The sequence below is a fragment of the Cuculus canorus genome, chromosome 4 (assembly GCF_017976375.1).
Source record: "Cuculus canorus isolate bCucCan1 chromosome 4, bCucCan1.pri, whole genome shotgun sequence".
Classification (NCBI taxonomy): Eukaryota; Metazoa; Chordata; class Aves; order Cuculiformes; family Cuculidae; genus Cuculus; species Cuculus canorus.
This window is the reverse complement of record NC_071404.1, coordinates 34,473,539-34,490,709: the sequence shown is the minus strand read 5'-3', so window position 1 is coordinate 34,490,709 and position 17,171 is coordinate 34,473,539. Positions and strand designations below refer to the sequence as shown.

The 17,171-nt window shown below is 38.5% G+C and overlaps 1 protein-coding gene across 3 annotated transcripts; it reads left to right on the top strand.

The window, feature by feature from the left end:
- Positions 1-3,013: 3,013 nt before the first annotated feature.
- TLR3 (toll like receptor 3) lies at positions 3,014-12,916 on the top strand. 3 transcript variants are annotated; one of them, XM_009565656.2, is made up of 5 exons: positions 3,014-3,128; positions 5,403-5,851; positions 7,244-7,435; positions 8,604-10,429; positions 11,076-12,916. In XM_009565656.2, exons 2-5 carry the CDS (start codon positions 5,411-5,413, stop codon positions 11,302-11,304), a joined length of 2,688 nt encoding a protein of 895 aa, XP_009563951.1. In that variant the 5' UTR covers positions 3,014-3,128; positions 5,403-5,410; the 3' UTR covers positions 11,305-12,916. The 3 variants fall into 3 exon arrangements, with proteins under 3 accessions (XP_009563951.1, XP_053921987.1, XP_053921988.1); XM_054066012.1 differs by lacking the exon at positions 5,403-5,851 and having other exon boundaries at positions 3,027-3,128; positions 11,076-12,907; XM_054066013.1 differs by lacking the exon at positions 3,014-3,128 and having other exon boundaries at positions 5,438-5,576; positions 11,076-12,907.
- The last annotated feature ends 4,255 nt before the right edge of the window (positions 12,917-17,171 follow it).

Genomic DNA, 17,171 nt, shown 5'->3' with positions numbered 1-17,171 from the left:
GTAGCTAGGTTCACTTCCAGACATCTTTAGATTCTGTTTGCATGAACCCGTTCATTGCTGCATGGGATGTCTGAATCCAGCCACAACATATGATGATTTCACTATTCAAGTGGCTGATTATCATGGGAAGTGTCTGCACGTGTTTCATCACTTTGGGACTTACTCCTGATGCTTGCAGTCCGACTTGCAGTTTACAAAAACACTGAAGTCTAATTAGCCATGTGCTAAGTTAATACACTTGTGAAATGAAGAATAGTTTAAGGTCAATAAACTTCCTTTTTGCTTTTTTTCTAGGCTAAGCTTTGGTGGCGTGTTTGCTCTGGCAGTGTGGAGATACTCCACTATCTGTGTATCTGTGTATCTGTGGGATACTCCACTATCATCCCCACTCTTCTGTGCTTATTAGTCTGAATAAACATAAACTAGACCTGTGCAGCAACTGTGGGTATGTTGCAAAAAGACTGTACATCAAGGTGTACTAAACATCTTGAAAAGCAATTAGGAGAATGAACTAACATTTGTTAATATTAAATTAAATAGAAGAACTTGTACTAAGTAAAAGATCAAAGCACTTATAATCTGATGTAAGGAACATCTTGGACATCTAGACCGAAGAAGAACACATTAAGCAGGTGCCCTACTCAATGAACATGTGTAATAGAGAACTTATACGATGCAATTGATGCAAGAAGCAGTTTATTTGCTGGCATTTTTGGTATCAGAATCACCTGTAAATTTTGTAATAAATTGAATGCAGGGGCTCCTGTCAGGCGTGTGCTTGATTTGTGGAAAGCCAGTGAGCACCCAGACTTGTGCAATTCTGTAATAAAATCAATGTATTGACTTGGTGTGTGAGATGGCTATTTGTATGCTGGGAAATGAATCCAACATTTTGGACAAGTACTCTGCTGTTAAAGATCTCTGAAGACATAGCCATTTCACAAATGTTTGTTTGAGTGCCTTTTGTCACCATTCAGATCCAGCTCCCTCAAGCTGATTTCCTAGATTGCAGTGTGGGAGCATTGCATGGTTTGCACCGTTTTTCTTTCCTGAATTGTTCTCTGGATGCTTGACTTTCTCCTCCATTATGAGTTTGCCATATTCTTTCCAGCACTTGTAAAAATAATTACAGTTAAATGTAAGCTAAGTGGAGTTATGTTAACTTGAGAGCCTGATATGATTTCACACCACCGAAATAAACACAGACCTGTCCACTTTATCCTCTGCCTCAGAAATACCATACCTGATAAACCTGCACTGGTTATGTATGTTCTAGATTGTGCCTTGCACAGTACTATCTGCTGGGTTTTGTAAATCATGCTGCAGGATATCTGCAATAGCTTTGTTTCTTTGAAATTTTCTGTAATAAAATAAATATTCTTACCTCCAGTGCAAGTGCTTCACAAAAGGGTGGAGCGTTTGAGCGTCCTTCTGCCATTATCTCCCTAAGCCACTGACACTTGTAAGACTAAAGTGTTGGAAAGGCATTACTGGTCAATTTAGCAGCTTCACCAGAATCAGATGGCTTTCCTCTGTTTTGTCAGAAAGCTTCCCAATAGTTCCCTAAGTGTACAGGGAAGTGAGGATTAAGAGAGAAAAAAGTGTGAGGTGAGATCAAAGAGCAGATTTTATCTGTAGTATAGGTATGCTGTAAGGGGAAATAAAAGGCAAGGTACCCGACAGTATTGCTATGCTGGAGTAATGATCTGTGAATGCTGTTAATTATTATGCTTCTTTGCTATGGATGTGATATCTTCCATGTCAAAGCAGTAGTTATAAAACACAAAGGGAAAATCCTCTTCAGAGTAACTTAATGTGCAGAAGCACACAGGGCAGCATGGAACAGAAATTTGCTCTTCACATAGACAAGATGAAAAGGAGAATCAAGGTTTAACTGTGAAGTGGGATTGACACATGCTTTAGAGCCTTTCAGTTCCAAAGGAGCTGGGTTCTGGCCTCAGTTCCAGTGTCCTAACTCCCAGAATAAATATTAGTTTACATTAGGCAGTTGCTGAAATAATTCAGAAAGTAGGGGCAGCAAGTAACCTCTTTGGTAGCCAGCATACCTCCCTGGACTCCAATAGTCCCAGATTTAATAGGACATAAGAAACCAGCACAGTTCCCCTCCCTAGAGCTCCTTGTGGTCAGGTGATTAACATATTGCTGCAGGCTGTAATTTCAAACAATCTGAATGAAGAATTAGAGCCCACAATTACACTTTTGAGGGTGAGACTGAGAGTATCCTCTCTCCACTCACGAGGGACAGCTCAACTACCTAAAAACATGAGGTAAACTCAGTGATGTTTGTATGTCCTAGGTATGTCTGCAAGAGACCTGCAGAGGATTCACCACTGACAATGTAATCCAAGCAGTAGCACCTTTTGTCACATTCAGAAGCTTATGCCCTCCAGAATACTGATGGTCAGGTCCCTGGGGAAAGCAGGGATGTGAATTCACAAACAGTATTAATAAGACACACATCTAAAATCTGTCCCTAAAACCTTTACTTGAACTTTTGAAATCTACTTTTTTTTTTTGTTTTAGTACAGTAGAAAATCTTCTATTATATCTCATAAAATTAAAAAAAAAAACAACTCTCCCACATAAACAAACTTCCTTGTAAAAACAGATATTGTATGTGGCTCTGTAAGAATGCACTGGACTGTTTCTGTCTTAAAAGAGTAATAATCCTATGTCAGTAACCTGTCAGTCAGGATTTGGTATAGTTGTTCAAGCATTTTCAGAGACACTGGAATTAGCTAGGAATAAATTGTAATTGAGTTATGAGCAGGGCTGTGCAGTGCTGCTCATCTGTGATGCATCCATGTGCTTCAATTGGTTTCTGTCAGCAAATCACAAGTGTCAGCTAGGTTAGGGGCGATCTCCATCCTCGGCGCCTCTGAAATATTTCAGCGCAGGGAAACTGAGTGCCGAAGGGCAGCCTGTGCTTGTGGGAGAGCCTTCTTGGATGGGAGAGCCTCCTTGGCTTCACAGAGTGACCCGCCCCTTCACGCTTTCGGTTTCACTTCTTCAGATTCTGGGCAGCTGTTTCCTCATAGCTTTCGGGTGTTGAGAAAGTTGTAGTGTTACAGAATGCCCCCAAACTGAAGGAGAGAAAGCCCACAGAGGTAAGTAGATGCCATTCATCACTTCTTAGTAGTAAATGCAGGTATCAGAGGTACAAAGCCAAAGTACTGCTCAGGAGTTTGGGCGATTTTCTTGATCCTGTATTTCACTTGACTTGCAAGTTAGCGAAGTTGGTGCCGTTACTGTTTGCTTTGGTGCTTGTGCCCAGATGTGGTGCCTTCAGCTGGCAGGAGGGATTTCATATATTTATTTATTTATTTATTTTTAAAACAGCTGTATAGGTGAAGTGGGAATGTCCCTCCCTGGGAGATGCTGGAAGTTCCCCTGCTAAATTCTTCGGTTTAAAGTTCTCACTTGTAACATTAAAACTGTCATCCTTACCTTTGCCCATCAAATATTATTCTGTAGCACTGTCCCTTGATAGTGATAATGGGTGTGTGCTTTTTTCACTGCATCCTCAATCGGAGCACGTAACAGCTAAAGCTGACTCCAGACTTCCTGCAATGAAAAACAACGGGCTTCCTGCAGAAACAGGCAGCCCTTCATGCCTCACTGGAAGTCAGCCAAAGAACTTGGTTTCTGTTTGTGCAGTACATTTCTTGCGCCTTTCAAACGCAAAGATGACCGGGCAACAATTGTTAAGGAGCCTGGCAGCTATCCAATCTTCCTAGAACAAACCCTCAAAAGGATGCAGGCTACAGGTGTATTTCTTTCAGACAAGCTCCCCCTTTCTTTTCCTTTGCTCTTCAAGCCGCTGGCGTGCAGAGGAAGGTGGTAGGACAAACAGTCCTTTATTTTTCTCAGCACACAGATATGGATGCTATGTTAAGCAGCAGCTATAGCATGTCTGCAGATCTATAGGGTTCAGTTATTTGCTGTCTTCTCCTCTTCCCTGCTTGTCAGTGGCAGGTGAATGGAGAGCTAGGTGTGTGAACTGCAGAAGAGAGGGCAGGCCCACATTCAGTGCCCAGCGGGGAATCATTTTTCACTAAGATTTATTTTAAATTGTCTTTTGCAGTCTTTTCTATACACCTTCGCAGCGCTTTAGGTTCTTTGTTCCTTTGCTCGTATCCCAGCTCCATCGTATTTTACCACTGTCTTTCCCTAGAGGGCCAGGTTACTCCAATAGGCAGTCACAGGGTCACTCTCATAAGCATGGAAAAATATTCCGGCAAGCACTCTCAAAGTATTTGTTTTCCCTCTACTAAACAGTAACAAATGATATGTAAGACACATTGGACTCCTCTTGTGATTAGCTGAAATGCTATTTAATTAGACAATATCTATGACTCAACAGTCTAGTCAAACCCTTCTAAGTTCTTACAGTTCTATTCCATTCAGAATTTGTGTGGAATTAATTTTCTTTCTTACCCAGTAAAGCTGTTTTACAAGTTCACCAGGTGAATTTAAATCTTATGGGTACTAAATCAAATCTAAATGAAATATGAAAAAGCTTGAGATTCATCAGAAATTGAATGCCTGAACAGCCAGAGCTATTAAATACTAGAGCATCAGTGGACAGAAGTTGATATCCTGATGAAAATACTCAAAACTTATGGGGTGGGGTTTATACATTTTTAAATGTGTAATTTTTCCTAGAAGTATTTGGATAAATGTATTGAATCTATAGCCAGTGTTTTCTTTACATCTTGGCTCTTTTCCTTTTCTTCCTCTGATTATGTTGGTACTGATTTATTTTGTCTGCTCTTACTTTCTCATACACCTTTTCTGTAGTCAGGTATGCCTTCTTTTGCTATGAGATGGTTAGAATTCTGTGTGGCTAGGTTGTAAAACAAAAACTGATAAGAACTGTAAAATAAAGAAGTTGTATATTAGGCAATCTTACTGCATGTAACTGTAACTACTTTTAATGTAGTTATGCTCAGAGCACAGTGATTAACCATGAGGGGCATGTGTATAAATATTTATCAGTGTGGTTAAGCTCAAAGTTCAGTGATTAACACTGAGGGGCCTATGTATAATTTGTCATATTTATTGTATGTTATGCATGTTAAAGCAATGCAAAATTAATCAGAAAAGGGAAAATGGATGGAAATTTGCATTGATACTAGATATAGCGTTGATAACTTTTTGAACATAATTGCTTTTATGTAAGACACTACTGTTACTTTTAAAGAAAAATCTTAATTTAGAGAGATTTAAACATACATTTTCTGTAGAAATGAATGTTAATTTATGGGTCAAAAATATTGAGTGTTTAGTGTAAAACTAAGTGGGTTGCTTAGTCTTCTGTTTAAGACACAAGTTGTGTCAAAACAATTGCAATTTGTAATTTGTTCATTTTCCCTTTGCAGATAAAACGATGGGAAGTGCTGTTTTTTGGTGGAGTAGCTTATCTGTCAGACTGGTGTCTGTCAGTTTGCTGTGTGCATCAGCTGGAAAGCAATGTCAGATCCGAAATGAAATGGCTGACTGCAGTCACCTAAAGCTGACTGAAATTCCTTCTGATCTCCCAAATAATATAACGGGTTTGGACATTTCTCATAATCAGCTAAGACTGCTAGGTCCTGCAAATCTGACCAAGTACAGCCAGCTGGTTTACTTGAATGTAGGCTACAACATCATCTCTAAACTGCAACCAGATTTGTGCAAAAATGTGCCCCTGTTGCAGATTCTGAAGTTAGAGCATAATGAATTGTATAAGCTCCCTGACAGAGTGTTTGCTTCCTGCACCAACCTGACTGAACTCAATCTAGGGTACAACAAAATAGATATAAAAAATGATCCTTTCAAAGCCCTCGAGGTAAGCTTTAGAAAGGCGCTTTTTAGTGTAAATAAAGTATAAGCAGGGAATTTATTTTCCAGTGTTTGTACAGAACAGCTGCCTATTTGCATCTGAAAATACCCAGTGTATAATCTTCCTTCATTGTTTTTCTAAAGAAGAGACCTAATGGCATCTTATCTTTGAGCACACTGGAGTCTCAGCCATCCTTCATCCCCTTTTCCCTACTGCATTCCATCGAGGCTCCCTTCCATAAAGGATTTGATTTGAGAGAATAGCAGCAACAGATGATGTGTGAGGCAAAGTGGATGGTCTGGGATCTGAGTTGCCTGGGGTCTGAAAATGGTAGCTAAATTCTCAAGGTCAAGGTTTTACTCAGACCACAGAGACCGGTACTTAGGGTGAACGTAGTGTCTCCCAGGACTGTGAGGACTGAGAAAGAGTAAAAAGGTTTTTAATTCTACCTTTGGCTTTCCTAGTAGTGTATATATGGTTGAATATTTTTCTCTGTAGTATTTATGAGGTTGGAGGACAAGCACAGCTGGCAGGAAAAGTCTATTCCATTGCCTTTGCACCGAGCAGGTAATTGTGCAAAAGAAAAAGCCTAAGGACATAATAAAATAGAGACTATGTGTGAGTACTAATTGTTATACAATATTCTAATGAGCGTGCATGTTGTTTTGAACAAGTCTAAACTTTTCTGCTAAAAGTATTCCAGTTCAGTTTCATAAAATGCACTGGCTTCTGTCACAAGACTGCTGACTCTCGACTAAGTACAAATGAGTACAGCCATTTTCAGTGCTGGGAACAGAACTGAAGTTCTGGCCTTCCTTGCTTTGCTGCTGCCCTGTTACTCATGGAGGCCAGGCTTGGGGCACCTCAAGTCATACTGTGGAGTCACCTTTAGGGCAGCATCTCTTCTTCTGCAGCTACAGGAGCAGTCTGAGCACCTGGGCATGAATTGGAGTATTACAAGGCATATAATGCTCATCTTTTGTAGGCTACTACTGCGCTCCTCTTCCTCACTTCCATTCAAGGGGATGGACCGTAGTGAAGCAGGTGAAACACAAGGTTTAATAAATACTGTAGTAGCTATACCTGCAGCCAGCGGTAGGTTCTTCTTTTCATCACTTTATCTGGAACAGGAGGGCTTTCCATGAATTAAGGAATTTTAGATACAGTAATTCTTTGGTTTGCAGTAGATATTTTAACAGGTTAAGACTACAAACAAAGTGAAAGTTACAGGTATAGAAGATAGAGAAGGCTTCTTCCTGCAGGACCTTGAAAGCTGCCATTTCTATATTACAAATTTATTTTAATTGTTGTATTGCAACTGATTTCTAATCAATTAGACTTTAATGCAATATAAAACAAAAATAATTTTATACTTTTCTGTTTGCATCTTCTCCACAGAAATTAAATATTTTGGACCTATCGCATAATTTTTTGAAGTCAGCAAACTTAGGATTGCAGCAACAGTTGAAGAACCTTCATGAGCTCATGTTGGATAGCAATCAAATAACTGAGTTAAAAAAGGAAGACTTCAGTTTTCTTAGCAACACCTCATTGAATAGTCTCGATTTGTCATCAAATCCACTGAAAGAGGTAGGAAGCATTTCAACAGAAATTGTCAAAGATAAACCCATTCTACCGTATACAGCACTACTCCCGACCTCCAATAGTGCTACACATAGTTTTTCTCCTACTGAAATCAACAAAAGCTGGTTCCACGTAGCTCAGAGGTCTCAAGCAAGAGCTAGATCAAGTAGCTCCGTGAACTCGTACCAGTTATTTCTATGTGGGACTTTTTTTCGTATGTGCTGAAGGTGAACAGCTGACGTATTCCCTAAGCTGTACTATGCAAGGCTAGTTACACAATCTACGTCTCACTTTCTACTTAATCAAAGAGAATGTTCATTTGTGCCTGTTGGGTACCCAAGAGAAGTAACCATTGCAGAAATAACCTCTTTAACAAACTAAGTGGGGGTTTTCTCGGCCACTTAATTCACTGTTCTCTCTGACCTGCTTCTCAGTGTTACAATATGATTCTTTAAAGAGTGATGGTCAGTCTTGCAGTTCTAAAATGGTTGACCCTCAGCACATGAATACTGAATTTGCATTGAATTTGCTTGATTTTTTCTTCCCAGTTCACTGATCTGTAAATAACATGTAGATTGAAATTACAAGGCTACTTAAAAGTGCCATAAGTTTGTAGCACTGCTGAGAGGCAATCCTACTGTCCATCTTTGCCTTGGCCACTTCATCCCTCCCTCTTTCAGATACAAACTTTAATGAGGCCGTGCACTGGATCACTGGAGGAAGTCTACAGATATTTTGGCTTAATGGGCTTGTAGTCAGGATGGTTCCCTGTCTGGTTCACCATGTCACTGCGTGTATAGCCATTCTGGCACAAGGGTACACTGTGTGGATAGGCAAATGGGACTGCTCCTTTCTTGGGCAGTGGATAGGCAAGATGCTAGTAAGCTAGTAAGCTTTGCTTATGCTAGTAAGCAAACTTCAATCTTCTTCCAAAAGACTACTAATCAGAGATATGATAATCACATTACAAATTTTACCACTATTATTGCAAGAAGCATAAACTCCAAGAAGTGGTTGCTGGAATTTGGCTGTGGAAAAACATCACCATAGGGGTTATATTCTGCTTGAAAATTTGCTTTTGAAAACCTTTGCAAATTTTGGCTTTATGGAGCTACCTTCTTACATAGTCCCTTTGTTTAGGCCAATACTCTTTTTTTTTTTCTTTTCCTTTCAGTTTCACACAGAATGTTTACATGCAATTGGAAATCTGTTTGGCCTCATACTGAACAATGTTGAACTGGGTGAAAACAACACCAAGAAGCTTTGTACAGAATTATCAAACACAGCAATTCAGAACCTCTCACTGAGCCATGTGAAGCTTTCATACATTGGCAAGTCAACTTTCCAGGGACTGCAAAGAACAAATCTCACAGTTTTAAACCTTTCCCAAAATCCTCTGTCTGTGATAGAAGATGACTCATTTCAGTGGCTTTCAAGTTTACAATACTTAAACCTGAAGCATAGTAATATCCATGTATCTTCTCGCTTATTTTATGGATTATCCAGCCTCAAATATCTGAATTTGATAAATTCACTTACTGGGAAAATCGAAGACTTCTCCTTTCACTGGTTATACCACCTGGAGTACCTTATAATGGATAATAACAATTTTCCAAGAATTACTGCTAATATGTTCACAGGTCTGAACAACCTTAAATACCTGAGTCTCTGTAACTGCAACATAAACTTACAAAGAATAACTAATCAAACATTTTCATCACTTGCTAAGTCCAGTTTGCAGGTTCTCAACCTCACAAAAACAAGAATCTCTACAATAGAAAGTGGGGCATTTTCCTCCCTGGGACATCTGAAAATTCTTGATCTTGGTCTCAATGAAATTAGTCAAGAGCTCACGGGTCATGAGTTTAAAGGTCTCAATAATATACAAGATATTTATCTTTCCTATAATAAAAATTTGACTTTGCGAAGTGAATCATTCATTTTTGTCCCAAGCCTTAGAAAACTGATGCTGAGGAAGGTAGGTTGCAGTAATCTGGCAATTTCTCCTTCACCTTTTCATCCTCTACAAAATCTGACTATCCTGGACATCAGCAATAACAACATAGCAAACATAAAAGATGACTTGTTTGATGGACTTCACAAACTTGACATTCTAGATTTGCAGCACAATAATTTAGCTCGTCTTTGGAAACATGCAAATCCAGGTGGCCCTGTTCTTTTTTTGAAAAATCTTCCCAACTTGCATATTCTTAACTTAAAATCAAATGGGCTTGATGAGATTCCAGTTCAGGCTTTCAAGGGTCTCTTTCAATTAAGAAACTTGGATTTGGGATCAAATAATTTGAATTTCCTTCCAGCAACTCTGTTTGATGACCAAGCCTATCTGAATTCATTGAACCTTCAGAAAAATCTGGTAACTTCAGTTGAAGAAAAAGTGTTTGGCCCAGCTTTCAAGAGCTTAAGAATACTAGAGATGGATTCCAATCCATTTGATTGCACTTGTGAAAGCATTGCTTGGTTTGCTGATTGGCTTAATATGACCCAAGCATATATACCTGGACTGAGGTCCCAGTACCTTTGCAACACACCACCTAAATATCATGGTAGTTTGGTGTTGCATTTTGATAGCTCAGCCTGCAAAGACAGTGCTCCTTTTAAACTTCTCTATGTGATCAATACCACTACTGTGATGCTAGTAATTTTTATTGTTCTTATAATCCATTTTGAAGGGTGGAGAATAGCTTTCTACTGGAATATTTCAGTAAATCGGATACTTGGTTTTAAAGAACTTGACAGACAACAGGAGGAGTATGTTTATGATGCCTACGTTATTCATGCAAGAGAGGACAAGGATTGGGTGTCAAAGAATTTCATGTCTCTGGAAGAAGATAACCAGTTTCAAATTAGCTTTTGTTTAGAAGAACGGGACTTTGAAGCAGGCATATCTGTATTTGAAGCCACAATTAACAGTATAAAAATGAGCAGGAAGATTATTTTTGTTGTGACTGAACACCTTTTACAGGATCCCTGGTGCAAAAAGTGAGTAGGATATAAAATTTTGTATCTGAGGGAGAGAATTATTTAACAGATTTTATTAACAAGGTAATTTTTTCCTAGGTAATTTAATAAAAAATACCAAGCAAATTCTAATTTAATAGGTTCACTTTACATATCATAACTTCAGAATAGTTCCTAAGTTAATAGTTAATTTTTCCACATGTACACCAGTGGAAATTTGAATCTCTCAGTCAGTATATATGTATTTTTTTCAGAAAGTCAAGCTGTCACCTGTACAGTTTGCGTTCCTTAAAATTGCACGTTGAAAAAGAACAATAATGAGTGAGATCACTAGCATCCAAAGATTACATTTATTTGTCTCTAAATGGGTCTTTTCACCTTTCTTATGTAGTGATCTTGACAAGAAAAGCACTTTGCTAAATAAGGCTACATCGAGACAGTAGACTTAGATTATATTTTAGAGGATGATTTTTTTCTTAAGTTAGACTGTAACTGATTTAACACTGGTAATGACAAACTTATATTATAGGATAGACATTAAGACCCCTATCTGAGTCTAGTCCTTGAGCTTGTAATGTGCTATTATGTGAGCTATTAGAAGAACTGTTTGCCTTTTTTTCCCTTCACCTGAAAGAAAATATGTATTTTTGTCTTAATTTTGTTTCAGCTTTAAGGTGTATCATGCTCTTCAGCAAGCTATTGAACAAAGTCGGGACTCCATCATACTGATCTTTCTTCAGGATATCCAAGATTACAAGTTGTATCATGCACTTCACCTGAGAAGAGGAATGTTCAAATCTCACTGCCTCTTGAACTGGCCAGCCCAGAAAGAACGAGTCAGTGCATTTCATCAGAAATTAGTGATGGCACTTAAATCTAATAGTAAAGTGCACTGAATTGTGAAAGTATAGATTTGAATTATGTGTTCATTCTATTGTATATTTTCTATCATTTAGAAAACCATTAAGCCTTCAGGAAAACCTGAAAAATGTTTATCACGCTGGAAAGATACACAAGAGTCACAATAATGTAAATTTACTTGTCTACATTCATGTTCCTGTGGATATTTTAATTCACCTGCATTGAAGTGACATATTAAAATAAATCATGAGTGACTAATTTCAGGCTGTGTATCAAATATGTAGTAGAAATTCTGAAAAACAGTGAAAATGACTGGTGTCCTAGGAAAAATGTCTGTCTGATGTCATGCAGAAAAGGCATAGACTCTACTTTAAAAGGGATAGGTAAAAGAGAATGCAATAATAATAAAATAGCTATTTCTGTGTAGAAGGTAGAGTGGATGGTGCTGCCCACTTTCATAACACAAGGTGAGATTGTGTTCTAGGGAAACATCTAGGGAAATTAAAATTGCAGAGGTTTCTATGTGAAACACAGTAAGTCACATGGAAAATTATTTCTGTAATTGAAACCATGAAATGCAACAGAGTTTCAAAAAGACTTTTAAAACCTTTGTTTTAAGAGAAAGTCACAGAAAGAAACTTGACTCTGTAGCAGCCTCTTCAGAATATACAGTGAAGAATTTCTTATGCCTTCTGTGTGGGGCTAGTACTGATGACTATCAAAACCAGACTTCCATACTAATGAGCTGACTGATTTAATCAATGTGGTATGATTAAATAAAAATTTTTACTCTTCCCTACTGAAATTCAGGGAGCTGGCAGAAGGACATTTATACTGAGAGATGTCACCTTACTTCTTCCAATGCACATAAAAATATATATGAGCCATTAAATAGAACTTGAAATTGATGTGAAATATGGCCAAGGCACAGCTCGTACACTTGTATAAAACAAATAACGGCATAGTCATTTCTGTAGCATAACCAGAAGACAACTTTGTGGGTGATGTGGTGCTACTGCAATTTCATTACCAAAATCTTTGTTACTGGTGGAACTACAACAAAAAAATAATCTCCTCCCAAAACCATAGTTTTAAACCATATTAGAAATATTAGTGGCCAGTTATATGTAGAGTGGGAGAAAAACTTCAAAAGTAGATTAATTTCAAATTTTTTGTTTCCTTTTTCTTTATGACTGTATATAGTTTTGCCTTTCATAGCTAAAAAGAAAATTGTAAAGAAATCTTTATTTTCTTATATATCAATCTAACTTGTTTGTTTTGTTTTGTATTCTGAAAGGATGTGCATAATGTTTAAAACTGATTGCAATTTCATAGAGTGTTTGAGCACAATACCTTGTAAATTAGACACTAGACAGTCATTTGTATGTTTTTGTTAATATTTAACTGCTGCTCCAAGGACCTGATAAAACATTATCAATTTTTAGTAGCTGTGTGATCCTTCAGTAGCTCAGGAACATTTTTAAATTGCTTTTTTCCCCCTAGCATTTCCATCATCAATTTCAATACCACAATTACTCCCAGAATGCTGTTTTACTGCTTTAGGAAACAACTTTCCAATAGTTCAGCACTAAACATTATAAGAAGCTTTTCTCATGATTTGTTTTATACAGAGATGAAAAACGTTGGATTTCAATAAGTTCATATGTCTCATGTTGGAAAAAAAAAAGGCAAATGAAAAAAATAATTAATGAAATAGATTTTGTATGTGCTGGAAGAGTGAAGGGGGGTGCAGACTGTGTTCACTTGCTCAGGAAGACCTGAGTGAAAACAACAAAGTCTTTGTTTACAGCTGAAGTGATAGATGATGATTGCCTAATTACAGTAATAGGATTATCCCCATTGTGATGCTTTCATCTCATCTTTCTGACCTTTTCACGCAAAGTGACAAATCCTCTCTTCAGGCTTAGGCCATGAAAGTTGAGGAGGCAAGTTGGTAAGGATGGGGTATACACCGTGTTAATTGTTCTTTCCCTTATTTAAAGACTAACACATGAAAGGGTTCCTGTGTTTTCTAAATCTGTGTGCACATTGCAGCAGAATTTCTCATTCCACCTCAATGTAAATTGTTTAAAGAACATTAGCAATTAACATGGATATTAAAAGTAACATAAAGATGCAGAGAATACACGGTAGGTGCCAAAGTGAAATGTGCTATGAGAGGTCAGACTAGATGATCAAATGGTCTTTTCTGGCCCTTAAACCCTGACAAATGGCAGTGTGTCTAAATTCTACAAAGATTTTTCTTGTTATTATAAATGCTGCCAAAATCAGTCTCAGAACTTTGAGAAAATGTATTATGGGTCCATAGTTTTGTAAAATAGCTAAGAATACAAACTAAAAGTTCTTGCTGATGAGTGAAAATAATTTTAAACAATAAAAATATATGATGGTGCATTCTAAATAATTACTTTAGTACTTACTATTTTACTTTAAAATAATTGAGAACAGAAAAAGACATTATAAAGGCTCACAGTGAGAATTAGACTAATGTTAACAACAAAGGCACAAAAGCAAAAAGCGCAGTGTTACCTCCTAGTGAAAGAATTGCAAAGGCGACTTATGTGTTGAACTTTTGAACTTTTTACATTTAACTGGAAATAGAACTAGTCCTCCTATTGTAATCCATCACCAATCGCTAGAGTCAGGCTGGGACTCAGGCGAATGGGAAGGACCTGTTGAGCCAAAAATGACAGGAAGAGGTTATGTTTGTGTCATTACAGACAGCGGTCCAAGATAGGTTCCAGCGAAATAAGTCAGTAATAATGGATGCTTATGTAATGTACAATTGTACCTATAACATCACTCAAAAAGGTCAGAATGTAAATGCTACTTTACCTGTGTATAGAAACGCTACAGCCTTTTATAGTCATATCTTTCCTAAAGTATCACGTTCTTTTTCTTTTCCAGTTGCTTTGCATGTAGAAATTTTTTCTCTGATTAATGGAGGTAAAGTGTGCAGAGGAATATTGTCAAAATTTAATTGCAGGCTATGTAGCCTTGGATGGCTTACGTTACTAACTCCCAATCACACTATGATTTATAACAAGAAACGAAGTAAACAAAATAAACGATCTATCCATCAATTTTGGGCTGACTATGAGAGTACAGTCACCTTTCTGGGAACCTGGAGAAATTGTAGCTGCCTCAGCATTAGCTCCTGGGGTAGCAACTGCAGCAGCCTTGACAAAGCTGACAAATTTGGATATTGGTTGAGTAAGCAGAATAATGCTACTTCAATGGCTTTGAGTGGCTTGTTAGCTGACGTTAATAGTGTTAGGCATATTACATTACAAAATAGAGCTGCAATAGATTTTTTGCTTTTAGCTCAAGGACATGGTTGTGAAGATTTTGAGGGTATGTGTTGCATGAATCTTTCCGACCACTCGGAATCTATTCATGCGAGCATTCAACAGCTTAAGACTGGAGTCTCCAAATTACAACAGAGTGATAGTTGGGACTGGTTAGATAAACTCTTTGAAGGATGGGGACTTTCAGGGTGGTTGAGAAGCCTTGTAAAAATGGTCGTATATGCTTTAGGTGTCTTTATTTTGTTATTACTTTTATTGCCATGTTTATTACAATATTTGCAAAGCTTGGTAGCGCAATCTGTGAAAGGGATTCTTGTTGTGCAACAGGAAGGGGGAGATGTAGCACAGGGCCTGACAGGCAGTGGAAAAACCCAAAGTACAGAAGGATTGTTTAGGGGGATGTGCTGGAACTTGTCTGCCACAGGCCCTGGGAAGGAGTGAGATAAGAACTTTGACGCTTAAGCAGCCTCTAGAATCCTTATTATAGAACAACAGGATATAGATAAAGAAGTACAAGAAATCACAAAAATGTATCTTAAGGAGGAGTTGGCCTTTAACGATGTAGCCAATAATGAGCTTGCTTTCTGCAATATGTATGAGCCTTAATTATCTGTAACTAGTAGAAATATATGTTAGCTGCGCAATAAAGATGACATTTGCTTGCATCAAGCTGCGTCTCTCCATCGCGGCAGCGCAGGGCTAACTGTAATCATCAATTATACTTTAAACAAAAATTTTATATAAATTTTCTCTATTTGTCCAAAATTTAACTACTTCTGCTCTGTTCCTGTACATTTATTTGATGATATTATTGAGACTAAATAAATGGACTTACCAGGTCGAAGAATTGTAAGTGTTCTCAGGATTAATAATCTATATCTGAGCTGGAAAGATTCTTTCCAGTGGGCAGCGTCAGGCTATATTATGCTAATTCATTGAGGGCTTAGATACCAAATAAATGAAAATTGCTTCCAAACTTGTAGTGTCAAAGATGGACTAAAGAGGAATAATCCGTATTGAATGCAAAATATCTAGAAGACTTCAGCAAGGCAGAATGCTCAAGTCTGTAGATTGGGGGTAGAATCTGACAGTTTCTTTGGTTCTTGAATGCAGGGAGCAATGAACAAGTTACAGACAGTGATGATTATAATTGGTTCTCTTCTAGGCCTTCATGCAGGGTTGCTTTAAGGCTGCAGCTGAGGTAAGTAGACTACACACTAGGTAGGTGTGTAGTGCTCAATTGAGGTGCTCAATTATGCTACTTTCACTGTGGCTTAGTCAAGGCTTTTTGGCATTGTGAGGAATAAACACAGCTCATTCTGCTCTTAGGTTTATGTTTGGTCAGAATACACTTATTTCAGTTTGTTACAAAAAAAAGCCAAGAATATCCCCATTTCAAATCTCAGCCCTGTATCTAGTGTTGCGTGTGCTCTGCTCTGCCAGCTTGTTGCAATCCTTGATGTGCTAGGGAGCCAAGGCAGGGATAAGCCACTTTTGGTTGTCGTCTGTTAGCTGCAACCTCTAAGTTGCTAGTGCAACTAGTTGTATAATTATAATGTATAATCCTGCATTCGTAAATAGAAAGGAACTGTACTATCTTTCAGCCTGTGCTGTTCTTTTGTATGCTGTCAAGGGCCATGCCACCTACCATGTTCTGAGTTGGAACAATGTTTGACCTGTCCACAATATCCGCCATTACCGTGTCCCCAAACTGCTGCTGGCATGACCACTCTTTTCTCCATCCAGACAACCTGATGTTTCAAATGCAGGCAGCATTTGCCCCAGCCTCCACTTGCGTGCCTCCAGCTGCCCAGTGTTTGCAGCAATAGAGAGAAAGAACTTGGATCCCAACACTCCCTGCTGCTCCCCAAGCTGCCTGTGATTGTTGGTAGCATCTTTGCAGGTGGGCTGTTGCTCCTCGCAGCTCCCTTCTGTGGTTGCCTGACACAAAATCATAGAATGAAGCATAAAATCCTAGAATGGTTTGGGGTGGAAGGGACCTTAAAGATCATCTAGTTCCAACTTCCCTAGTTCCAATTCTCATCCAACTCTCAATATAAGAAGGATATGGAGCTGTTGGAACAGGTCCAGAGGAGGGCTACAAAGATGATGAGAGGGCTGGAGCACCTCCCATGTGAGAATGGGCTGAGAGAGTTGGGCTTGTTCAGCTTGGAGAAGGCTCAGAGAAGATCTTATAGCAGCTTCCAGTACCTGAAGGGGCTACAAGAAAGATGGGAAGGACTTTTTACAAAGGCTTGTAGTGATAGGACTGGGGGAAATGGGTATAAACTGGAGAGGGGCAGATTTAGACGAGACATAAGGAGGAATTTCTTCATGATGACAGTGCTGAGACACTGGCACAGGTTGCCCAGGGAAGCTGTAGCTGCCCCATCCCTGGAGGTGTTCAAGGCCAGGTTGGATGGGTCCTTGGGCAGCCTGATCTAGTGAGAGGTGTCCCTGCCCATGGCAGGGGGGTTGGAACGGGATGATCTTTAAGGTCCCTTCCAACTCAAACTATTCTATGATTCTATGATCCTTCTTATTATTCTTAATAATTTTTTTTCCTTCCTTCA